This window comes from Pan troglodytes, chromosome 4, assembly GCF_028858775.2.
Source record: "Pan troglodytes isolate AG18354 chromosome 4, NHGRI_mPanTro3-v2.0_pri, whole genome shotgun sequence".
NCBI classification, from domain to species: Eukaryota; Metazoa; Chordata; class Mammalia; order Primates; family Hominidae; genus Pan; species Pan troglodytes.
The window spans coordinates 151,702,923-151,730,232 of NC_072402.2; the positions used below are offsets into that span (position 1 = coordinate 151,702,923).

Consider the following 27,310-nt stretch of genomic DNA (forward strand, 5'->3'; position numbering starts at 1 on the left):
AGGGGTCCTTGGGGAGGATGGCCAGAGGCACTGGGAAAAGGCCACAGGGAGAAAGAAACCTCCAGTTGAACTTCGCAACAATTTGAACTGATGGAGAAGTCTCCTGACCAGAACTCAGGAGAGGGCATGAATCCAGTGTGTGGACTCCACAGGCAGGGGAAAAACGAAAGTCCTACTTGCTTTCACAGCTGGGAGGTGGGTAGTCTGGGGCAAGTTCTCAGCCCTGCTTGCCCACTGCCTGGAAACAGACTCAGTGTGGTTGGGGAGCAGGCACAGTGGGAGTGAGACTGGCCCTTTGGGTTGCATGGAAAAGCCTGTGACTGCTGGCTTTCCCCCACCTCCCTGACAACCTGCATGACACAGCAGAGGCAGCCATAATCCTCCTAGGAACATAACTCCATTGACCTGGACCTCACCCCCATTCCCCACAGCAGCCACAGCAAGACCTGCCCCAAGAGAGTCTGAGCTCAGACACACCTAACCCTGCCCTTCCCACCCTGATAACTGAAGACAAAGAATATATACTCTCGGGAGTTCTAGGGCCCTCCTCACTGCCTGTTCCTCTCCATACTACCACAGCTGATGCTTTCTTGAAAGTGCCACCTCCTGGCAGGAGGCCAACCAGCATAAAAATAGTGCATTAAGCAACCAAAGCCAAGGATGCTCACAGAGTCCACTTCGTCCCCCTGACACCTCCAGCAAAACAGGTGCGGGTATCCACAGCTGAGAGACCCACACAGACAGTTCACAGGACTCTGTGGAGAAAACCCCCAGTACCAGACTGGAGCCTGGGAGACTTGCTGGGTGGCTAGATCCAGAAGAGAGATAACAATCACTACAGCTTGGCTCTCAGGAAGTCACATCCTTAGGAAAAGGGGGAAGGGTGCTACGTCAAGGAAATACCCCATGGGACAAAAGAATCTGAACAACACCCTTGAGCCCTAGACCTTTCCTCTGACACAGCCCACCCAAATGAGAAGGAACCAGAAAACCAACTGTGGTAATATGACAAAACAAGGTTCTTTAACACCCCCAAAAATCACACTAGCTCACCAGCAATGAATCCAAACCAAGAAGAAATCCCTGACTCAACTGAAAGAGAATTCAGAGGTTAGTAATTAAGCTAATCAAGGAGGCACCACAGAAAGGCAAAGCCCAATTTAAGGAAATCAAAAAAATGATATGAGAAGTGACAGGAAAAATATTCAATGAAAGAGATAGCATAAATAAAAAAAAATCCAAACTTAAGGAAACAATGGACGCACTTACAGAAATGCAAAATGCTGCAGAAAGTCTCAGCAATAGAATTGAACAAGCAGAAGAAAGAACTTCAGAGCTCATAGACAAGGCCTTCAAATTAACCCATTCCAACAAAGACAAAAGAAAAAGAAAATATGAACAAAGCATCCAAGAAGTCTGGGATTATGTTAAACGACCAAACCTAAGAATAATCAGCATTTCTGAAGAAGAGAAATGTAAAAGTTTGGAAAACACATTTGGGGGAATAATCGAGGAAAACTTCCCCAGCCTTGTTAGAGACTTAGGCATCCAAATACAAGAAGCTCAAAGAACATCTGGGAAATTCATCGCAAAAAGACCATCGCCTAGGCACATTGTAATCTGGTTATCTAAAGTTAAGACAAAGGAAAGAATCTCAAGCTGTGAGACAGAAGCACCAGGTAACCTATAAAGGAAAAACCTATCAGATTAACAGCAGATTTCTCAGCAGAAACCCTACAAGCTAGAAGGGATTGGGGCCCTATCTTCAGCCTCCACAAACAAAACAATTATCAGCCAAGAATTTTGTATCCAGTGAAACTAAGCTTCATAAACGAAGGAAAGATACAGTCTTTTTCAAACAAACAAATGCTGAGAGAATTTGCCACTACCAAGCCAGCAGTACAAGAACTGCACTGCAAGAACTGCTAAAAGGAGCTCTCAATCTTGAAACAAATCCTGGAAACACATCAAAACAGAACTTACTTAAAGCATAAATCTCGTGACCTATAAAACAAAAATACAATAAAAAAAAAAAAAAAAACAAGGTGTACAGGCAACACAGCACAATGAATGGAATGGTGCCTCACATCTCAAAAGTAATGTTGAATGTAAATGGCCTAAACGCTCCACTTAAAAGACACAGAATTGCAGAAAGGATAAGAACTCACCAACCATCTGCTGCCTTCAAGAGATTAACCTAAAACATAAGGACTCACGTAAGCTTAAGGTAAAGGGGTGGAAAAAGACATTCCATGCAAATGGACACCAAAAGCAATCTGAGGTAGCTATTCTTGTATCAGACAAAAGAAACTTTAAAGCAACAGCAATTAAAAAAGACAAAGAGGGACATCATATAATGGCAAAAGGCAGTGTCCAACAGGAATATATCACAATCCTAAACATACATGCACCTAACACTGGAGGTCCCAAATTTATAAAACAATTGCCAATAGACCTAAGACATGAGATAGGCTGGGTGCAGTGGCTCTCGCCTGTAATCCCAGCATTTTGGGAGGCCGAGGCGGGTGTATCACCTGAGGTCGGGAGTTCAAGACCAGCCTGACCAACATAGAGAAACCCCCTCTCTACTAAAAATACAAAATTAGCCAGGCGTGGTGGCATATGCCTGTAATCCCAGCTACTCGGGAGGCTGAGGCAGAAGAATCCCTTGAACCTGGGAGGCGGAGGTTGCAGTGAGCCGAGATCGTGCCATTGCACTCCAGCCTGGGCAACAAGAGCGAAACTCCATCTCAAAAAAAATAAATAAATAAAATAAAAATGAGATAGATAGCAACACAATAATAGTGGGGGACTTTAACACCCCACTGACAGCACTTGACAGGTCAACAAAACAGACAACAAAGAAACAATGGATTTAAACTATACCCTGGAACAAACTGACTTAACAGATATACACAGAACATTCTACCCAACAACTGCTGAATATATATTCTATTCAACAGTGCATGGAACTTTCTCCAAGACAGACCATATGATAGGCCACAAAAGGGGCCTCTATAAATTAAAAAAAGTGAAATTATATCATGCACTCTCTCAGATTACAGTGGAATAAAACTAGAAATCAACTCTTCAAAACCATGCAAATACATCGAAATTAAATAACCTGCTCCTGAATGATTCTGGGTCAAAATGAAATCAAGATGGAAATTAAATTCTTCAAACTGAATGACAACAGCGATACAACCTATCAAAACCTCTGGGATACTGCTAGGAGGAAAGTTAAATATGCCGAAACACCTACATCAAAAAGTCTGAACGAGCACTAACAGACAATCTAAAGTCACACCTCAAGGAAACAGAGAAACAAGAACAAACCAAACCCAAACCCAGCAGAAGAAAGTAAATAACCAAGATCAGAACAGAACTAAATGAAGTTGAAACAAACAAAAATACAAAAGACAATTGAAACAAAAAGTTGATTCTTTGAAAAGATAAACAGAATTGATAGACCATTCGCAAGATTAACCAAGACGAGAGAAAATCCAAATAATCTCAATTAGAAACGAAATGGGAGACATTAAAACTGACATCACAGAAATACAAAAGATAATTCATGGCTGCTATGAACACCTGTATGCGCATAAACTAGAAAACCTAGAGGAGACGGATAAATTTCTGGAAAGATACAACCCTCCTAGCTTAAATCAGGAAGAATTAGATACCCTGAACAAACCAATAACAAGCAGCAAGACTGAAATGGTAATTTTAAAAATTACCAACAAAAAAAAGTCCAGGACCAGACGGATTCACAGCAGAATTCCACCAGACATTAAAAAAAGAATTGGTACCAATCCTATTGATACTATTTCACAAGATAAAGAGAGAACCCTCACTAAATCATTCTATGAAGCCAGTATCATCCTAATTCTAAAACCAGGAAAGAACATAACCAAAAAAGAAAACTACAAACCAATATCCCTGATGAGTATAGATGCTAAAATCCTTAACAAAGTACTAGCTAACCAAATCCAACAACATATCAAAAAGATAATCCACCATGATCAAGTGGGTTTCATACTAGGGATGCAGGGATGGTTTAACATATGAAAGGCAATAAATGTGATATACCACATAAGCAGAATTAAAAACAAAAATCATACAATCATCTCAATCAATGCAGAAAAAGCATTCAACAAAATGTAGCATCCTTTACGATTAAAACTCTCAACAAAATCAGCATACAAGGGACATATACCTCAATGTAATAAAAGCCATCTATGACAAACCCACAGTCAACATAATACCGAATGGAGAGAAGTTGAAAGCATTCCCTCTGAGAACTGGAACAAGACAAGGATGCCCACTCTCACCACTCCTCTTCAACACAGTACTGGAAGTCCTAGCCAGAGCAATCAGAGAAAGAAATAAAGGGCATCCAAATCAAAAAAGAGGAAGTCAAACTAACTGTCACTGTTTGCTGATGATTGTTTACCTAGAAAGCCCTGAAGTCCTAGAACTGATAAAAGAATTCAGCAATGTTTCTGGATACAAAATTAATGTACACAAATCAGTAGCTCTTCAATACACCAACAGTGACCAAGCAGAGAATCAAATCAAGAACTCAACCTCTTTTACAATAGCTGCAAAAAAAATATTTAGGAATATACCCAACCAAGAAGGTGAAAGACCCCAACAAGGAAAACTACAAAACACTGCTGAAAGAAATCATAGACGATACAAACAAATGAAAACACATCCCATGCTCATGGATGGTAGAATCAATATTTTGAAAATGACCACACCACCCAAAGCAATCTACAAATTCAACACTATCCCCATCAAAATACCACCGCCATTATTCATTGAACTAGAAAAAACAATCCTAAAATTTGTATGGAACCAAAAAAGAGCCCACACAGCCAAAGCAAGACTAAGCAAAAAGAATAAATCTGGAAGCATCACATTACCTGATTTCAAACTATACTATAAGACCATAGTCACCAAAACAGCACGGTATTAGTATAAAAACAGGCACGTAGTCCAATAGAACAGAATAGAGAACCCAGAAACAAACCCAAATACTTAAGGCTAACTGATCTTTCACAAAGCAAACAAAAACATAAAGTAGGGAAAGGACACCCTATTAAACAAATGGTGCTGGGATAATTGCTAGCCACATGTAGGAGAATGAAACTGGATCCTCATCTCTCACCTTATATAAAAATCAACTAAGACCTGAAACTATAAAAATTCTAGAAGGTAACACTGGAAAAACCCTTCTAGACATTAGCTTAGGCAAGGATTTCCTGACAAAGAACCCAAAAGCAAATGCAATAAAAACAAAGATAAATAGCTGGGACTTAATTAAACTAAAGAGCTTTTGCATGGCAAAAAGTTCAGCAGAGTAAACAGACAACCCACAAGGTGGGAGAAAATCTTCACAATCTATACATCTGACAAATGACTAATATCCAGAATCCACAATGAACTCAAACAAATCAGCAAGAAAAAAACAAACAATCCAATCAAAAAGTGGGCTAAGGGCATGAACAGACAATTCTCAAAAGAAGATAAACAAATGGCCCCTAAACATATGAAAAAATGCTCAACATCACTAATGATCAGGGAAATGCAAATCAAAACCACAATGTGATACCACCTTACTCCTGCCAAGAATGGCCATAATCAAAAAATCAAAAAATAATAGATGTTGGCATGGATGCAGTGAACAGGGAACACTTCTACACAGCTGGTGGGAATGTAAACTAGTACAACCACTATGGAAACAGGTGGATTTTCCTTAAAGAACTAAAAGCAGAACTACCACGTGATCCAGCAATCCCACTACCAGGTGTCTACCCAGAGGAAAAGAAGTCATTATATGAAAAAGATCCTTGGAGGGGTCCATTCCAAGATGGCTGAATAGGAACAGTTCCAATCTGCAGCTCCCAGTGTGATCGATGCAGAAGATGGGTGATTTCTGCATTTCCAACTGAGGTACCTGGTTCATCTCACTGGGACTGGTCAGACAGTGGGCACAGCCCACAGAGGGCAAGCCAAAGCAGGGTGGAGCATCGCCTCACCCAGGAACTGCAAGGGGTCAGGGGACTTCCCTTTCCTAGCCAAGAGAAGCTGTGACAGACTGTAACAGGAAAATTGGGACACTGCCACCTAAACACTGCGCTTTTCCAACAGTCTTAGCAAACGGCACACCAGGAGGTTATATCCTGCGCCTAGCTCAGCGGGTCCCACTCCCACAGAGCCTTGCTCACTGCTAGTCTGAGATCGAACTGCGAGGCAGCAAGCCCGGATGGGGGAGGGGCGTCCGCCACTGCTGAGGCTTGAGTTGGTAAACGAAGCGGCCAGGAAGCTCGAACTGAGTGGAGCCCACCACAGCTCAACAAGAACCCCCGGCCTTTGTAAACTCCACTTCTGGAGGCAGGGCATAGCTGAACAAAAGGGAGCAGAAACTTCTGCAGACTTAAACGTCCCTGTATGACAGCTCTGAAGAGAGCAGTGGTTCTCCCAGCACAGTGTTTGAGAACCGAGAACGGACACACTACCTCCTCAAGTGGGTCCCTGACCCCCATGTAGCCTAACTTGGAGACACCTCCCAGTAGGAGCCGACTGACACCTCATACAGCCGGGTGCCCCTCTGAGATGAAGCTTCCAGAGGAAGGATCAGGCAGCAATATTTGCTGTTCTGCAGTATTTGCTGTTCTGCAGCCTCCACTGGTGATACCCAGGCAAACAGGGTCTGGAGTGGACCTACAGCAAACTGCAACAGACCTGCAGCTGAGGGACCTGACTGTGAGAAGGAAAAATAACAAACAGAAAGGAATAACGTCAACAAAAATGACATCCACACCAAAACCCCATCTGTAGGTCACCATAATCAAAGACCAAAGGTAGATAAAACCACAAAGATGGGGAGAAACCAGAGCAGAAGAGCTGAAAATTCTAAAAACCAGAATGCCCCTTCTCCTCCAAAGGATCACAGCTCCTCGCAAGCAACAGAACAAAGCTGGACGGAGAATGATTTTGACGAGTTCACAGAAGTAGGCTTCAGAAAGTCGGCAATAACAAACTTCTCCGAGCTAAAGGAATATGTTTGAACCCATCGCAAGGCTAAAAACATTGAAAAAAGATTAGATGAATGTCTAACTAGAATGAACAGTGTAGAGAAGACCTTAAATGACCTGATGGAGCTGAAAACTATGGCACAAGAACTATGTGACAAATGCACAAGCTTCAGTAGCTGATTCCATCAAGTGGAAGAAAGGGTATCAGTGATTGAAGATCAAATTAATGAAATGAAGTGAGAAGAGAAGTTTAGAGAAAAAAGAAATGAACAAAGCCTCCAAGAAATATGGGACTATGTGAAAAGACAAAATCTATGTTCTACCTGAAAGAGATAGGGAGAATAGAACCAAGCTGGAAAACAATCTTCAGGATATTATCCAAGAGAACTTCCCCAACCTAGCAAGGCAGGCCAACATGCAAATTCAAGAAATACAGAGAACACCACAAAGATATCCTCAAGAAGAGCAACTCCAAGACACATAATTGTCAGACTCACCAAGGTTGAAATGAAGGAAAAACTGTTAAGGGCAGCCAGAGAGAAAGGTCGGGTTACTCACAAAGAGAAGCCCATCAGACTAACAGCTGATCTCTTGGCAGAAACTCTACAAGCCAGAAGAGAGTGAGGGCCAATACTCAACATTCTTAAAGAAAAGAATTTTCGACCCAGAATTTCATATCCAGCCAAAGTAAGCTTCATAAGTGAAGGAGAAATAAAATACTTTACAGACAAGCAAATGCTGAGAGATTTTGTCACCACCAGGCCTGCCTTACAAGAGCTCCTGAAGGAAGCGCTAAACATGGAAAGAAACAAGCGGTACCAGCCACTGCAAAAACATGCAAAATTGTAAAGACCATTGAGGCTAGGAAGAAACTGCATCAACTAATGGGCAAAATAACCAGCTAACATAATAATGACAGGATCAAATTCACATGTAACAATATTAACCTTAAATGTAAAAGGGCTAAATGTTCCAATTAAAAGACACAGACTGGCAAATTGGATAAAGAGTCAAGACCCATCAGTGTGCTGTATTCAAGAGACCCATCTCACGTGCAGAGACACACATAGGCTCAAAATAAAGGGATGGAGGAAGATCTACCAAGCAAACAGAAAGCAAAAAAAAAGCAGGGGTTGCAATCCTAGTCTCTTATAAAACAGATTTTAAACCAACAAAGATCAAAAGAGACAAAGAAGGCCATTACATAATGGTAAAGGGATCAATTCAACAAGAAGAGCTAACTATCCTAAATATACATGCACCCAATACAGAAGCACCCAGATTCATAAAGCAAGTCCTTAGAGACCTAAAAAGAGACTTAGACTCCCCCACAATAATAATGGGAGACTTTAACACCCCACTGTCAATATCAGACAGATCAACAAGACAGAAGGTTAACAAGGATATCCAGGACCTGAACTCAGCTCTGCACCAAGCAGACCTAACAGACATCTAGAGAACTCTCCACCCAAAATCAACAGAATATACACTCTTCTCAGCACCACACTGCACTTATTCCAAAATTGACCACATAGTTGGAAGCACTCCTCAGCAAATGTAAAAGAACAGAAATTATAACAAACTGTTTCTCAGACCACAGTGCAATCAAATTAGAACTCAGGATTAAGAAACTCACTAAAAACTGCACAACTACATGGAAACTGAACAACCTGCTCCTGAATGACCACTGGGTACCTAACAAAATGAAGGCAGAAATAAACATGTTCTTTGAAACCAATGAGAACAAAGACACAATGTACCAGAATCTATGGGACACATTTAAAGCAGTGTGTAGAACAGGGAAATTTATAGCACTAAATGCCCACAAGAGAAAGCAGGAAAGATCTAAAATCGACACCCTAACATCACAATTAAAAGAACTAGAGAAGCAAGAGCGAACAAATTCAAAAGCTAGCAGAAGGCAAGAAATAACTAAGATCAGAGCAGAACTGAAGGAGATAGAGACACAAAAAAACCCTTCAAAAAAATCAATGAATCCAGGAGCTGATTTTTTGCAAAGATCAACAAAATTGATACACCATTAGCAAGACTAACAAGAGAGAAGAACCAAATAGATGCAATAAAAAAATGATGAAGAGTATATCACCACCAATCCCACAGAAATACAAACTACCATCAGAGAATACTATCAATACCTCTACACAAATAAACTAGAAAATCAAGAAGAAATGGAGACATTTCTGGACACATACGCCCTCCCAAGACTAAACCAGAAAGAAGTTGAATCTCTGAATAGACCAATAACAGCCTCTGAAATTAAAGCAATAATTAATAGCTTACCAACCAAAAAAAGTCCAGGACCAGATGGATTCACAGCCGAATTCTAGCAAAGGGACAAAGAGGAGCTATTACCATTCCTTCTAAAACTACTCCAATCAATTAAAAAAGAAGGAATCCTCCCTAACTCATTTTATGAGGCCAGCATCATCCTGATACCAAAGACTGGCAGAGACACAACAAAAAAAGAGAATTTTAGACCAATATCCCTGATGAACATCAATGCAAAAATCCTCAATAAAATACTGGCACACCGAATCCAGCAGCACATCAAAAAGCTTATCCACCAAGATCAAGTTGGCTTTATCCCTGGGATGCAAAGCTGGTTCAACATACGCAAATCAATAAACGTAATCCATCACGTAAACAGAACCAACGACAAAAACCACATGATTATCTCAACAGATGCAGAAAAGGCCTTTGACAAAATTCAACAGCCCTTCATACTAAAAACTCTCAATAAACTAGGTATTGATGGAACGTATCTCAAAATAATAAGAGCTATCTATGACAAACCCAGTATCATACTGAATGGGCAAAAACTGGAAGCATTCCCTTTGAAAACTGGCACAAGACAGGGATGCCCTCTCTCACCACTCCTATTCAACATAGTGTTGGAAGTTCTGGCCAGGGCACTCAGGCAAGAGAAAGAAATAAAGGGTATTCGACTAGGAAAAGAGGAAGTCAAATTGTCCCTGTTTGCAGATGACATGATTGTATATTTAGAAAACCCCATTGTCTCAGCCCAAAATCTCCTTAAGCTGATAAGCAACCTCAGCAAAGTCTCAGGACACAAAATCGATGTTGAAAAATCACAAGCATTCTTATATGCCAATAACAGACAAACAGAGAGCCAAATCATGAGTGAACTCCCATTCACAATTGCTTCAAAGAGAATAAAATACCTAAGAATCCAACTTACAAGGGATGAGAAGGACCTCTTCAAGGAGAACCACAAACCACTGCTCAACGAAATAAAAGAGGACACAAACAAATGGACGAACATTCCATGCTCATAGAGAGGAATAATCAATATTGTGAAAATGGCCATACTGCCCAAGGTAATTTATAGATTCAATGCCATCCCCATCAAGCTACCAATGACTTTCTTCACAGAATTGGAAAAAACTACTGTAAAGTTCATATGGAACCAAAAAAGACCCCACATTGCCAAGACAATCCTAAGCCAAAAGAACAAAGCTGGAGGCATCATATAGACTTCAAACTATACTACAAGGCCACAGTAACCAAAACAGCATGGTACTGGTACCAAAAGGGAAATATAGACCAATGGAACAGAACAGAGGCCTCAGAAATAACATCACACATCTACAACCATCTGATCTTTGACAAACCTGACAAAAACAAGCAATGGGGAAAAGATTCCCTATTTAATAAATGGTGCTGGGAAAACTGGCTAGCCATATGGAGAAAACTGAAACTGGATCCCTTCCTTACACCTTATACAAAAATCAATTCGAGATGGATTAGACTTAGACCTAAACCCATAAAAACCCTAGAAGAAAACCTAGGCGATACCATTCAGGACGTAGGCATGGGCAAGGACTTCATGACTAAAACACCAAAAGCAATGGCAACAAAAGCCAAAACAGATAAATGGGATCTAATTAAACTAAAGAGCTTCTGCACAGCAAAAGAAACTACCATCAGCGTGAACAGGCAACCTACAGAATGGGAGAAGATGTTTGCAATCTACCCATCTGAGAAAGGGCTAATATCCAGAATTTACAAAGAACTTAAACAAATTTACAAGAAAAAAATCAAACAACCCCATCAAAAAGTGGGCAAAGGATATCAACAGATACATCTCAAAAGAAGACATTTATGCAGCCAATAGACACGTGAAAAAATGCTCACCATCACTGGTCATCAGAGAAATGCAAATCAAAACCACAATGAGATACCATCTCACACCAGTTAGAATGGCGATCATTAAAAAGTCAGGACACAACAGGTGCTGGAGAGGATGTGAAGAAATAGGAATGCTTTTACAATGTTGGTGGGAGTGTTAAACTAGTTCAACCATTGTGGAAGACAGTGTGGTGATTCCTCAAGGATCTAGAACTAGAAATACCATTTGACCCAGTGATCCCATTACTGGATATATATCCAAAGGATTATAAATCATGCTACTATGAGGACATATGCACACATATGTTTATTGTAGCACTATTCACAATAGCAAAGACTTGGAACCAACCCAAATGTCCATCAATGATAGACTGGATTAAGAAAATGTGGCACATATACACCATGCAATACTACACAGCCATAAAAAAGGATGAGTTCATGTCCTTTGTAGCGGCATGGATGAAGCTGGAAACCATCATTCTGAGCAAACTATCGCAAGGACAGAAAACCAAACACCACTTGTTCTCACCCATAGGTGGGAACTGAACAATGAGAACACTTGGACACAGGGCGGGGAACATCACACACCTGGGCCTGTCGTGGGGTGGGGGGATGGGGGAGGGATAGCATTGGGAGAAGTGCCTAACATAAATAATGAGTTGATGGGTGCAGCAAACCAACACGGCACATGTATACATACGTAACAGGCCTGCACGTTGTGCACATGTACCCTAAAACTTAAAGTATACTAATAAAATAATTAAAAAAAGAAAAAATAAAAGAAAAAGATACTTGCACATGCATGTTTAAGCAGCACAATTCAAAACTGCAAAAATGTGGAACCAACTCAAATGCCCATCAATCAACGAGTAGATAAAGAAACTGTGGTATATATATACATGATGGAATACTACTCAGCCATAAAAAGGAATGAATTAATGCATTCGCAGCGTCCTGGATGAGACTGGATGCTATTGTTCTAAGTAAAGTAACTCAGGAATGGAAAACCAAACATCATATGCTCTCATTCACAAGTAGGAGCTAAGCTATGAGGATGCAAAGGCTTAAGAATGACACAATGGGCTTCGGGGACTCAGGGGGAAAGGATGGGAAGGGAGTGTGGTGTATACTGCTCAGGTGCACAAATCGGGTGCAGTGTATACTGCTCAGGTGATAGGTGCACCAAATTCTCACAAATCACCAGTAAAGAACTTACTCATGTAATCAAACACCACCTGTTCCCTGATAACCTATGGAAATAAAAAAATTGAAAAAAACAGAAGACAAAAAGCACTGGTAAAGATAACTATGTAATTATAAATGATATACATGTATATTTCTTCTCCTTAACTGATTTAAAAAGAAAAAAAAGTCCCTGTTTGTAGAGAATCCACACAGTTAACTTTATGTTTCCTGTCACAAGAAAGACTCTAAGACCCTCACTCAGAACTCTTTGCTTTTAATAGACATCTCAAATAAAATTAGTTACCTGGTTTCTCACCCACAGATTAGAAATAGAAAACCAAATGAGATTCAGGGGATATCAGAAGCCAGCTAACAGTGAAGTAAAAGATGAACAGATAAATGAACAGAAAGAAATAAAGATGTACAATTCTAAAAAGCAATCAGAGACATTTCTAAAAAGCATTGCAGTTTAGGTCATTTAATCTGGTAATTCTCAAACTTGTTGGTCTCAGGACCTTGTTCTTGTAAAACTTTCTGAGAACATTAAAGAGCTTTTTTAGTGTAAGTTTTATACATATACATATAAAAAGTTATAAATATTTATATAAAGCTAAAACGAAGTGTTTATTAATTCATTCAAAACAGTAAACCCATACCACTTATTAACATAAACCTACTTTTTATTTTAAAAAGCTGTATTTTTCAAAAAAGAAAAACTTTAGTGAGAACAGTGCCATCAGGGTTGAATCTCTTTAATATCTAGTTTAACAGATGATAGCAAAATTCTCTTATCTACTTTTATATTCAGTCTGTTATGTTGCTTTAAGTATATGAAGAAAATCCAACTTTACAAAGATACATAGTTGGAAAGGGAAGAAGTATTTTAATAGCCTTTTCAGATCATTATTAATATTCTTTAATACCACATTAAAACTCAACAAGTGGTCGTTTCTTAAAAATTAGTTGCAATGAACCATATTGCAGTATACTTGAACCCATATCATAAAATTTTGTACACTAAATTAAAATCTATTAGGTCTTTTACCCATGGTGATTTGACATTTAGAAAATATTGGTTCTCTGAGTTATGCAGACTTTCCAAATGCTGACACATTTCCTTGTTAAAATATCAAAAAGTGATATTTTAACAAATATGATCACCACCAATTTCATAAGAGTCTATAAGCACTGGGAAGCTGTCAAGCTCACCACGGCAGCAAATATGTTTTACAAAGTTTCAACCTTCACTTAAATTTTTATCATGACTCACAAATAAATTAGTTGCTCTCCTTGAAGAAAAGGTTCACTTCATTCATTTTCAGGAAAATGTGTACCAATTATCCTATTCTGAATAGTCTCTGTGACTGCTATCCTTTCAAGTAAAAATGGTATTCCACGAAAAAAGCACATAGTTCAGCTCACAACTCAAATAATGTAAGTGCTTTTCCTGAGACAACCATCATACTTCAGTAGGCATCACACAGAATATTTGTAAGATGCATACTTAAAGGTAAAGATTTAATAAAATTAATAATTTTTACTGCTTCATCAAGGACAAGATTAAATAAAACTGGCACTTTTTTTTTTAACTGCCAATGCATGGCAATGAAAATGCAATGACACTAGTAGAGTCTGCTAACATCTTGATCCATGTTATGGCACCAGCAATTTTATGCATCATTGTTATTCACCAACAGCACAAATGCCAAAGCAGAAAAAAAACTCATTATAATTTTTAAAAAATTCCTAAGTAGACAACATCTTAGTATTATGATGCAGAGTTCTGACTCATAGACTCCCTGAAAGGGTTTTGGGAATTCAAGGGTCTACAGACCACACTTTGTTCATCATTGATTTAACCTACTACATGGGTGATTGGCCCTATGTCTTAATGAAACCTGAGAGAATTTTTCCATTCACTTTTAATGTTTATAACTGATTATTTCATGAAGAAAAGGCAAAACTGTATTCATTAGATTCCACTTTTTTTTTAAAAAAAGGTCAGTTAGTGTATATCTTAGAAATATTTCCAGCTAAAATGTCAATAAAACAACCCTTAGAACTTAATATTCAGTTGCCTGGCAATTATACTTTACGTCAGCCATCTCATTTCCTGACCCATCTCATTTCCTGATAATTTTGCAAATATACATAGTATCTACATTTACATTTTCTGAGAAATGAAGATATTAAAATATGGTATAAGAGTTTTCAAAATAAAAAAAGACAAACTATCACCCACATTTTAGATAACTGCCATCCTGCATGCTTCAATTCAAGACAGAATCAGGGGTTACAAGAGTCAGAGAGGCAGAGGTAAAGTACCTAGGAATATAAAAGCTCATATGAATGACCAGTCAAACTGAGGCAAGAATCTGACGAGAACAGCTTTCTAACTGCAAAAATAGGCAAAGATGTGAGTTGCAAGATTAGACCTTGAGAAGCCACAAAGAGTTTGGTTGGAAGGAGGTAGGGAGACATGGGCATAAGGCCAACTGCCCCCATCAATGCCTAGTCAGGTGCAAGGCTGCAGAGAATTTTACACGGAGAATTTGCATAAAAATTTTCACCGAAAAAGTAAAATCAAGCCAGTGTAATAAGAGTAAATAATTTATTTCAAGGGCAATGCACTGCATACAAACACACTGCATCCTCTCCACTCAGATACTAAATTTTCATATTACCTTTTTTCTCTTCTTCCTCTTCTTCACAAAATTCTGCTAGAGAAAATGCTTCTTTGAGTTGCTCTAATTCAACTTTTAGAGTCTCTAATTCTTCTCCACTCAGAGAATTAAGGATAGATTTCACCTGAATGGATACAAGAACAAAATGTTGTAGGAGTATGAAAGAAAAGAAAAACATTCACAAATAGGGAAGAGACTATAAAAAGATCATATTGAAGTCAAAATTATGAGCTCATCAGCCAGCACAAGTTATTCCTTAAGAACCTTAACACAAGAGGCTGGTTATGACAGAAAGGTAGGGAGACTCTGTGCTTCTAAAAGTAATACCAGCCAGAAATTCCTGGAAATTATCAGTGTTTAGCAACAGCTTAGAAATAACAGAAAAATGAGATAATCTTAAATCAATTAAAAGCTAACAGGTAACTGTACACAAATTGGCAGCTCAAGTCAACAGGTTTCTTGGCAGCCTAGGCCAAAGAAACTAAAAAAAAAAAAAGACCAAAACGAAGGAAAAATAACACATGTCCTATTTAAGACCTCTTTGTTAACCTTTTTTGTTTAAATTTAAAGAAATAATACTTGACTAATTCTGCTTTTAGCAATTAGTTCAATCAAACATTAGTTTTTAAATTTATTTTGTGGTAGCATTTCGAAGGCATCTCAAGCCTCTAACAAAAAATACATTTCATCTTCCAAATGTACAAAGAGAAAAGAAACCATGCAGCATTCTTTTACTTGAAGACTTTTTCCAGTTGAGATTTTGGCTTGGAATTACCTTTATTTCACTTTCTCGGGAAAGCATCTCCAGAGCTTCTAGATGTGAAAGGCCTTGAAATTCATCAAAGAGTAGCCCATAATGAGTTTTCTTGTCTGTTTCCACGGTAACCTCACTGGAGGTCCGTATCTCTTCTTTCTCCTTCGCCTCTCGTAAAACCTAAAAAGAGATGGAGGCATTACACTGTAGCAAACAATGAGAGCTCAAGGGTGAGTTCTGAGAATTGAAGGAAGCAAAGCTTAGACAGGTTACAGTACAGAGGATTGCCCTTTCATTCTTGGCACTGCTATTCAAATCTGGTGGGCTCAGGAGCTGCAGAAAGAAAAACAATCACACATAATTCGAGACGGAGTTTCACTCTGTCACCCAGGCTGGAGTGCAGTGGCACGATCTCTGCTCACTGCAACCTCTGCCTCTCGGGTTTAAGCTATTCTCGTGTTTCAGCCTCCCAAGTAGCTGGGATTATAGGCATACGCCACCACGTCCAGCTAATTTTGGTATTTTTAGAAGAGACGGGGTTTCATCATGTTGGTCAGGTTGATCTTGAACTCCTGACCTCAACTGATTCACCTACCTCGGCCTCCCAAAGTGCTGGTATTACAGCCGTGAGCCACCGTGCCTGACCACATAATTTGATCCTAGACAGTGCAAATCACACCCAAGGAACCAGGTGTTTCTCTGAAAGTGATTTAAACACTAAAACAAACAAACAAACAAACAAAAAACCCTGACAGGGTTTAGCATTTTGCACTGCACTGATGGGAGGCTCCTGCAGAAAGAGGAGGAGAAAAAGAGCTGGGTATTTTTGTAAGCAGTAGAGCTCTCACCCATCCCTGATCCCCCAAAAAAACGCCTGAATAAACATTATTGAAAATGCTTGAAAAGAAAACACTAACAAGGTTCCAAGTAAACAAAGGCAAAAATACAGATCAAAACAGAAACAGGAAGTAAACAGGTAAGGATAATCAGTACCTGAGATAGTGTAGCATTTCGGTTCATCAGACCCTTGGTTCTTTTAAATCCAGGATCCCCTTCTGCTATCACATCCATTGTCTTTTTTCCAATGAATTCTAAGGCATCCAAACCCCCACTTATAACACTCTTTCCCTAGAAAATACATGCAATCTCATTACAACAATATTAAGAAAACATATTTTTATGCATTTTTATTATGTATTTATTATATAAAAATAGTGGCTAACAATACCAAGCATTGGCAAGAATGTAAGGCAAATGAAACAATCACACACGGCTTGTGGGAACGTAAATAGGTATAACCACGTTAGAAAACTGTTTGTCAATATCTACTCCAGCTGCATGACCCAGAAATTCCACTCATGGTTACATCCTAACAGAAATAAGTACAGAGATTCATCAGAAGACATGCACAAAAATGTTCATAACAGCTCTGCTTGTAATAGCTACAAACTGAAAACCACCCCAATGCTCACCAACTGTGGAATGAATAAATAAAACGTGACAAAGCTTCACAATGAAATACAACAAAGAAAATCAAATCTACCACACAAACTGCAGCATAGGTAAATTATACAAATATAATGTTGCATGAAAGAAGTTAGATACTATATATGATTCCACTTATGTAAAGCTGAAATGCAGGCAAAATTAACCTATGATGGTGGAAGTCAGGATTATGGTTATCTTGGTGCAGGAGACGGGGAGAGCAGAAGACACAGAAAACTGGGAGAGGACACAAGATGGTGGGGAGATCTGATGTACGGTAATACTGTTTCTTACTCTGGGTGTTTCACACTGAAAATTCAAACAACACTTGTTACATTCTTCTGTATGTATATTTCAATAAAAAGTTAAAATTTAAAAAAAACTAGCTATCTATCCTCATGTAGCAAAGATATTTAGCTTCCTAGATAATCCTCTTACAAATGTTTTTAATCATACATAGTTTTGCAAATATCTGTCATAAAGATCACATTTCCCCTTTGCCTAAAAGATGCAACTATGAGAAAAATATTTTTGTAAAGTAGACATTTTTTAGGGCCACCAAATTAAGAATTCCTAATCCATAAAATAATACGTATATTGCCTCTCTGTAACTCCTACTCCCTTATTTATTGCTACTCCTTTATTTCCTACTTTCTTCCTTATTGCTTTAATGAAAGTTTTCAAGTAGCATTCACTCCACCCATAAGACCAAAGTGACTGATCTTCAGTGGCTTGGACTCCTTTAAAAGTAATCAGTCCACATGGCTGTTCAAAGAAAAGAGAGAGAAAGATATGCAAACCCATTATAATAATGGAAAGGAACAGGCCACCTTGCACTTTTTTACTTACTGTGCTCTGAACAGCAGTAGAGATGGTAGAGAATACACCAAATGCCCCAGCCACTGGGGAGGAGTTTTCATTCTCTTTGGCATTTGTCTCTCCTACAAGAGGGAGGGGATGTGTAAACATGAAGGGAAGGTCCCTTAACTCTCATGCTTTATTAGCATCTATGTGAATTTTTTAAAACTAGACCCTGCTTACTACATACTAGGCCTTAGCCCTTTTTATCATTTTAAACCATTTGCTTATTTTAAAATGAAAGCTAAGATAGGCAGTTTTCATTTTCTTTTCATTTCAAAAATAAAATCCAGTTTTGTAAACAAACTGCTGATATATACAACAGCCTATATGTTGTATGATTCCAATTATATAATCTTCTGGACAAGGTCAAACTGTAAGGTCAGAAAACAGATCAGTAATTGCTAAGAACTGAGAGTAAGGAGAACAGTGACTACAAAAGGACATGAGAGAACCTTTTTGGGGTAATAAAAATTTTCTTATGTCTCAATTATCAATACAGATATAGGAAACATTCTATATATCTGTATTGATCATTCTATATAGAATGTTTTCTATGTCTGTATAATCACAGTGTACTATGATTACACAGTATAAACAGAAGTATATATACTGATCAAAACATGTAAAACTGTACACCTAAAAAGAATAAATTTTACTGTGTGTAAATTATAATTTGATAAACCTGATTTTTAAAAATCCAGTCTATTTTAAATTTTATCCTAGAAAATTATGATTAGTAGAAATCAAACAGACATACATTACAAAGATAGGTATGTTTCAAAACAAAAATCCATTAACTTAAAAATTTCACATAGGAGAACAACCATTATAACAAATAATTTCAGTATTATCAAATATTATAGAGAGGACTTCCACTTCTAGCATGATGGATTAACTGGTATTAGATATGACCTCCTGCCACAACAACTGAAAAACTGGACAATATATAAGAAGCAACTGTCTTCAGACATAGGACAATAGGCAGTACAAGACTTCGGTTCACACAAGAAGAACAACAAAGTAAACCTTACAATTGGCTTGGCTTTCTGTATAGAGGAGCTTTCCAGGACATGACAGAGTCAAGAAACCCAAGTAGGGCATGGCAATCAGTTTGAGTGGAAGAAACGGAGACTGGAATCTGGGAATGCTGAAGCAATCGGAATTTGCAGGTCAGAAAACCACAGAGGAGGAAGCTACATAGCTAAAAAGTTCTAAGAATCCGCACAGGCATGCCCTAAGACACCTTTAGGTGTTTTTGCTTAAATACTGCACTGCTGAGGCACTGGGAGGCTCCACAAGTCTGTACAAAGAACTAACCACGGAGCTCTAAGCTAAGCAATCCCCAGAGCTCACGCTAGGCTTAGAGACATTTGACCTCCAACCACCAAAGCAGAGACTTTATATTAAACACCTGAGAATTAAGGTGGAGACTTCAGAAGAGTCAAGCCTTAGCAGTAGAGATAAACAGTACTTAGTTAGAGCAAAGGCCACTATAGACTCACCCTAAACAAGCTTTACAAAAAGCCTTGGCCAGACACAGCAGCTTATGCCTGTAATCCCAGCACTTTGGGAGGCCGAGGCAAGAGGATCACTTGAGGTCAGGAGTTTGAGACCAGCCTGGCCAACACAGCAAAACCTCACCTCTATTAAAAGTACAAAAATTAGCCAGGCATGGTGGCCCATGCTTGCAATCCCAGCTATTTGGGAGGCTGAGGCAGGAGAAGAACTTGAACCCAAGAGGCAGAGGTTGCAGTGAGCTGAGATCGCACCACTGCACTTCAGCCTGGGCGACAGAGTGAGACTCCCTCTCAAAAAAAAAAAAAAAAAAAAAGCCTTAAAGCATCAATTTAAGTTGCAAATACCTTAACTGCCCGCCGACAAAAGGAAAGCAGAAGATAGCACCCTTTAAAGGAAGACAACAAAATCCCTAATAGATGATCAATGATTTCCATCAGTGGCCTATGCTTATCTCAAAATTCTGAAAATATACATGTTGACTACAAGACACATCCTTGGCAGAGGAATTAACCTCCTTCCTCAGGAACTTTAGAAGATAGAAGGGGTTTAGTATCAAAAGGCAGTCCATTGTAATTTTGGAAAGTTCTCCCTGTTAAACTCTTTATTAAACTAAAACTTAACTCTATATAACTTCCACTGAGTGGTACTAGTTACTAGTTCTCCCCATAAACCATGAATAATAAACCTAATCCTCTTCTCCATGCTAGTCTTCAGGAAAAGACCAGGATATTCTCCCAATCTCCCTTCTCCAGATTACCAGATTCAATCTCTTATAAGACTTTCTCTTATAAGACTTTAATTCTAGACATTTCACTATTGTGAAAGAAAATAAAACTCAGGACCCCAAATTTACTATGCCAAAGGGAACAGTTAAGCTGAAAGCTAAGTTACACAAAAACTGTCTTTCCTTTTGTTCCTAAGCAGAAAGGCCAGACAGAAGGCCAGATGTTTCCACAGGTAGCTACTCTACGTTTACTTTATTTCATGTAAACTGCCAATTTACTGAGCATAAGACAAATACATAATTGACTCTACCTCTGCTCTTTCCTTTTACACGTAAAATGTGGATTCAGTGAACACTGATCAAAGATTCAAAAGAAGGCAACCACTTGCCCCTCTTATCTACCCTCCCCTTTCTTTACTTCCTCTTTCCCCTAGAGCCCACTCTTCTTCCTTTAAATATTGAAGTCACCAGACCCTCTTCAAAAAAAGTATGGAAGGTAGATTGTTTCTGTGGTTTGTGTTCCTTTTTCCCAGGTGCATCCTCAAACTTAGCAAAATAAACCTCTAACTTGATTGAGACCTGTCTCAGACACTTTTTGATTCACACTATCTAGCTGACTCTTTTCTGGATTCACCCAGTTTTTCAAAGCCCTTCTTAAAACATGGCCCTCTGTGGTAGATATCTTTCAGTGTCATGAAGATGCTGCTGTTAACATATTCAAAGCCACTTCTAACCCCCTTTTTCCTTGGCTGCTAAACCCATATCCTGATCTTGAGGTTTCTAATAATGCCCAAAACTCACTCTCTCAGCATCTCTTGCTGCTACATCAAGAACATGAGATCCTGTTCTAGGCAATGGCATTGGAGAAGAAACATGCTTGGGACTGCTGGAAAACATTTCCCCTCTTTAAAGAAAGAGGGATGCATGAGGAAAAATGACACTTCCCATCTACTTCATTCCTGACTTTGAGCATGGTTATTTTAGAACACTATACTTGGAGTTGCAGTATTATCGGACAACCATAAAGAAACTATAAAGAAATCAACAAAGAATACTGTAGAGAAGCCAGCCCAGAACCTTGACATCATTGAGCCACTAAACTAACTCTGGAACAGCCTACTTCTAGAGTCCTTAAGTAAGAAAAATACATTGACTTTCATTCACACATGCTGTTACTTGCAGCTAAAATAGTTTAACTGATGCAGGCATCACTAAGAACAGTGCCTCCAATTCACATCCATAGTCCTTTGCAGCCATGTTTATACATGTGACTTGTCTCCAGGCCATAAGTGATCCATGGACATATGACCCAAGTTTAGACTGATTCTTTTACCTAGGAATTCAGAAGTGGAAATAACTGATGCCAGGATTCAATATAAAGCTGGAGCTGAGGAAAATAAGCAGCGAAAGTCAGTCTGCTTCAAGAAAAAAACTGAGACAGATCAGCAAAAAGAAACAAGAGTGAGAGACAATAAAGCCCATGAGAGATGAAGAATGCAAACCAGGCCTTGAAAAGATTCCTATTTTCTGGTCCCAGGCCCTCTCGATTTCTGGTTATAATTCTAGCCTTCATAGTTTGAGAGTAGGTTTCTGTCTGATCAAGGCTAGCCTCTAGAATTAAACGTAGTCTTCATAAAAATCTGAACACAAAAGGAATACACCCCTAAAACAATACATTAAAATATTTTTATCATGTCACAACAGACTCAGACTCAGCTAACTCTTATTAGTCTCTTATTCAATTATGCCAAGCAAAATGCTAAGCAATTTTTATATTGTATATTCATGGCCTTATTTGTTAAATGTTTATAACAGTCACTTGAGATATAAAATATCATTCTATTTCAGATGTGGAAAGTGAAGTAAAGGGACACATAAGCGGTTAAAGGACATAGATGTCTAATTGGGAACTAAAGATTCTAAATCCTCTTTCTCACTACAGTCCCATGATGCCCTGAGTATCAGATGTCCAATAAATACCTACTGAAAAATTAGTTCAACTGTTCCATTTCAATTCATAATTCTAGGTCTTTATGTTTCCATATACTGACCTGCTACATACTTGACTTCAGTTGAAATTTCACTGGGACTAGGGATTCCAAGGGAAGTCTCTGCCTTCTCGATGACATTTGAAATGCCTTGTCCTAATGAGAAAAATAACTTTTTTTTTTGCTATTTGTCACCAAAACTGAAGAAACAAAAATCAAACTTGAAGATTTTTAAAATCATTTAGGACCACAAGACATGTTATTTTGACAATACATAACTAATCTTGGCACTATTTCCTTAAAAAAATTGATTCATCATCACCAAAGAATAAGTTCACAGTAATAATTCCTAGACTTCAATATTCTAATGAGGAAATGCTACAAACTCTAGTGGCAGTATATATCAGCCCATCATTACTAATGCATCCTCAAATTATAAAGCCTTTGAGTAAACATGGAAGGAAGAAGAATTTTAACCAAGTCATATGCAACGCAGATCTGTATAAAATAAATACACACACAAAAATAACTAAATGACTGATGATCTTACCTACTGTAGCTACTGTAGCCGAGGCTGAGGAGAGTATGGACTTGCCCCAGCTCCCCCAATAACCCCATCTGGTCTGGGGTACATCTTTGGAAACATTATCCTAATTTCCCAGTAGGCAGAAAAACAAAAGGCAAAGAAAAATGAAAAAATCAGAGGAAAATCAGAATGTACAGACAAGGTATCTAATTATTAGCCAAAAGCATGGGTGAACAAATACATATTATTTAGCTAAAGAAATGTATTGCTTGACTGGCAGATATATGCTATCAGCATGTAAGTACCACATAGCAAAAGCAATTATTCATAAAGGAATTTATAGAACTGAAAAGACTGTATTTTAGGGTTGTAAAGAGAAAGAAATAAGAGCAATTCTAAATTGGTATTTATGCCAAATTTCTTTTAGCCCCAACATTTTTTAATCCTAATATTTTAATAGATATCCTACTTTTTCTGTGGTCTGTGATACCTGAATAGGGAGAACTTTTGAAGTCTCAAGGTCACTGGAAGGTTTGGTCTCTGGTCTTTTCCGAGTGGAAACTACAGGTTCTGATTTACTCTCTGGTTTGGCACCTTGGTCAACAGACTCAGAATTCTTGGCTGGCTCACAGTTTCCATCTTCAAGGATGGGGGCTGCTTCAGTTAGCAGTGGAGTCTCAATATCATCTTTATCTGACATGATTAGAATATCAGCTGGTAAAATGAAAGCCCAAAAAAAATTTATATAGGCTTCTTTGGTATAAAGTATTTGTTTAAACTTTTTAGTTTGAGATTATCATAGATTCACATACAAGTATAAGGAATAATACAGAGATCCCATACACCTTCATCCAGTTTCCCCCAATGGTAAAACTTACACAAATATAATATCACAACCAGGAAACTGATATCAATGCAATCCACTGATCTCATTCAGACTTTATCAGTTTTAAACGCACTCATTTGTATTTAGTTCTATAAAATTTTATCACATGTATAGCTTTGTGTGACTATCACCACAATCAAGATACAGAACAGTTCAATCACAAGGATCCCTTGTGCTATCCTTTTTTAGCCATAACCACTTCCGACACTCCTTCCAACCCAAAGCAATTACTGATCTCTCTGATGGACAGGTGTCCTCCATCTCTGTAATTCTGTCATTTCAAGATGTTATATAAATGAAATCATACAGCATATTACCTATTGACATTGACTTTTTTCACTCAGCATAAGCCCCTCAAGATCCATTTAAGTTGTATTAGTATTCCTTCCTTTTTATTTCTGAGTAGTATTCCACAGTATAGATGTATCACAATTTACCCATTTATCCATCGAAGCATATCTGTATTGTTTCCAGTTTGGGACTATTATAAATAAAACAGCTATGAAAGTTCATGTATAGGTTTTTGGGGGAACATAAGCTATCATTTCTCTGGGGTAAATGACCAAGAGTGCAACTGCTGGGTCATATGGTTAAGTTCATGTTTAGTTTTATGAGAAACTGCCATACTCTTTTCCAGACTAGCTACACCATTTTACATTTCCACCAGCAATGTATGACTGATCAAGTTTTTCTGCATTCTTGCCAGCATTTGACATTGTCGCTATTTTTTATTTGAGCCATTCTGACAGTTGTGTGGTGATATCTCATTGTGGATTTAAGTTGCACTTCTCTAAGACCTAATAAGGTTGAACATCTTTTCATGTGCCTATATGCCATCTGTATATCCTTGTCAGTGAAATATCTTTGTATCTTTTGCCCATTTTCTAATGAGATTTTTTTTTTACTGTTGAGTTTTGAGAGCTCTTCATATATTCTGTATAATATGTGGTTTGCAAATATTTTTTTCCAGTATGTAGCTTATCTTTTAATTGTCTTCATTGGGCCTTTCAGAGCAAGTCTTTAATTTTAATGAGGTACGATTTATCAATTTTTCCTTTTACTTATTGTCCTTAAAAATCTTACTAGTTATTAATCATTCCTACCTCAATTTTTCCAGGACATCATGAAATTTAAGCCAACAGATAGGCTTTATGTCAGATCAACTTTTGAATACCAATGTTACTCAATTCAATTCCTTCCAGATGTAGAGCTCTTTGGCAATTAAAGCCAAGATACTATTGCTGTCTCTACAAAGAACAGACACTAGTTTCCAGGATAACCAAGGATTATCAGAGTAGAAATCAATACATCTCACACATATGTACACACACGCTGCAGGTATGTACTGATATGTACTAAGTGCAGAATTAGACCCAACCCATGCTATCAAAAATGTTTCTAATGTATTAGAAAAGAAAGGCATATTAAAACTAAGGCAGACTGGATGCAGCACTATAACAGGTGCTGCATTCAGTCCAACACACAAAATGCTGAAACATCCCTGCCAGACCATCCAACACACAAAATGCTGAAAAAAAACAGAACTCCATTAGAATCAGACAACGTAATTCATGAACAAAGTACCTGAAATAAGCCTAGAGTAGTGGTCACAAACTGGGAATTTAAGTGCCAAATCCAGCCTACAGATGTTTTTATTTGGCCTGCACAGTATTTAAACTTTGCAAAAACTAGATGCCAACATTTAAAAATCAGACTTCATATAAAAATATAGGCTTCCAACTTCTAACTTGTAAAATTAAAAGATCTAGCAACACTGGGCCCACATTCAACTCTGTAATAACTAGCTTGTGCTAAATAGCTGCTGGGCCCTTTTAGCTAGGGCAGTTGCTCTCCAGCTCCCTACAATCCCCCACGCAAATCCACTTCACTCAAATTATGCTACCTGATTAACCTCTGTAGGCATCTGAGTTGGCAACACCTGCCTTAAAAGAAGCTTATGATTTTGACAGATGATGATGCCAATGACAGGATTCAAGGATATGGAAATAACATGAGGGAACAGCCAAAGGCCTGAGGTCTGACAGTATGGAACATGGACAGTTACAGTAGGGAGTAGTTACCATGGCAGAGAGAAGAACAATGGGAAGGCATGAAGCTAGAAAGGTAGATTAAGACAACACTATGGAGTTCAGAATATATGGGCATATAATATAAACACATTACACATTTCCAAAACACATAGAGAAAAAATCCAGATACAACTACTCACTGACATACAAACCAACTTAGAAGTAGCCATTCATTCACTCGCAAACATTTTTTGAGTACCTACTACGTACCAAGTAGTACCACAGTACCTGTGGAGATAGAGAACTAATGTAAGCCATTCACTCCAAGGGCCTATCTAATAGGAAAGACAAGACAGTTTTTGCACAAAGTTCAATTAATGTTTTGTGTATATGAATAAATGTTTCCTATCTTTTCCTTATGCTCTCTCCAGGTTGCAACGCATCATTATCATCATCATAAATATATACAGTATACTATATGTAGAATATATAATATACATATTACATAAATTCATATAATTCCATGAAAGACTGGAAGGACATACTCCAAAATATATTTTTAAAGACAGGGTCTCGCTATGTTGGCCAGGTTGGTCTTGAACCCTAGGCCTGGCCTCAAGCAATCTTCCCCTGCCTCAGCCTCCCAAAGTGCTAAAATTACAGGCGTGAGCCACCATGCCCTGCCAAAACAGTCCCTTTACTAAAATATTAAACACTGGTTATCTCTATTCTTTCATTTGTGCCAGATATTTGAGCTAAGCCAGAAGAGAATTTTTTATGGTGATGGTTGTTTATATTATCATTACTATCGTTATTAGAATGGCTGTACCATCTCTTTCCTCAACTCATTCATAATCTAGGAGAAAGGTTAAAAAAAAAAAAAAGGAATAAATACCAAGTACGTGGAACTGCACTATTTAGTGTTTTTGTAAGTCTTCCAGGCATTGTGTAGTAAGCGTGTAGAAATAATTGTAGTTTCTCCTCCAGTTATTTTCCCAGTTGGAGGAGAAAGATTCCAATAACTGGAAATAAATACTGCTGAGCCATATTTTTAAGAAATAAAAACGCATACGCTTACACACACACATATATATTACGTATATATACACTCCCCCCGCCCCATTTACCAAAATGAAGAGCAGTACAGCTTAGTAGCTAAGAGCACGGGCTCTGGAGTTTACTTTCTTCCTGTCCTGCAGCGATTGTGGGGAAGTCAGGTCACCTGTCTGCCTCTCCGTTTCCTCATCTGTCAAATGGAGTTCTGGGTCCCTATATTCAATGACGCGATATGTGAGGGGCTTGGAACAGTGACCGGCACGTAACCGCCCACAGGTTAACAGCTGCTATCACTTGGTGGGGTGATGGTTTGTATCCTATCGTTATTAATACGGCTGTCTCTAGATGAGCAAACATGCGCTCTCACTTCTTCCCACATTCAAGAATGGGGTCCCAAACG

The 27,310-nt window shown here is 38.4% G+C and overlaps 1 protein-coding gene across 16 annotated transcripts in view; it reads right to left on the reverse strand.

Moving 5' to 3' along the window:
* The window catches only part of FAM114A2 (family with sequence similarity 114 member A2), a 50,495-nt gene that overhangs the window by 22,839 nt on the left and 346 nt on the right, over positions 1-27,310 (reverse strand). For 6 of the 16 annotated variants that reach the window (XR_010157376.1, XR_010157374.1, XR_010157378.1 and 3 more), the window contains exons 2-8: positions 23,429-23,652; positions 22,963-23,062; positions 22,476-22,568; positions 18,171-18,262; positions 16,830-16,964; positions 15,858-16,016; positions 15,083-15,206 (exon numbers count right to left, since the gene is read on the reverse strand). Coding sequence is in view for 7 of the 16 variants with exons in the window: in XM_518045.8 (XP_518045.4) it covers positions 15,083-15,206; positions 15,858-16,016; positions 16,830-16,964; positions 18,171-18,262; positions 22,476-22,568; positions 22,963-23,062; positions 23,429-23,638 (913 nt within the window). In the remaining 9 variants the exon portion in view is untranslated. Of the gene's footprint in view, positions 1-15,082; positions 15,207-15,857; positions 16,017-16,829; positions 16,965-18,170; positions 18,263-22,475; positions 22,569-22,962; positions 23,063-23,428; positions 23,653-25,408; positions 26,143-26,981; positions 27,124-27,310 lie in introns of those variants that run through there. The other 10 variants (XR_010157379.1, XR_010157375.1, XR_010157373.1 and 7 more) reach the window with 5 other exon arrangements.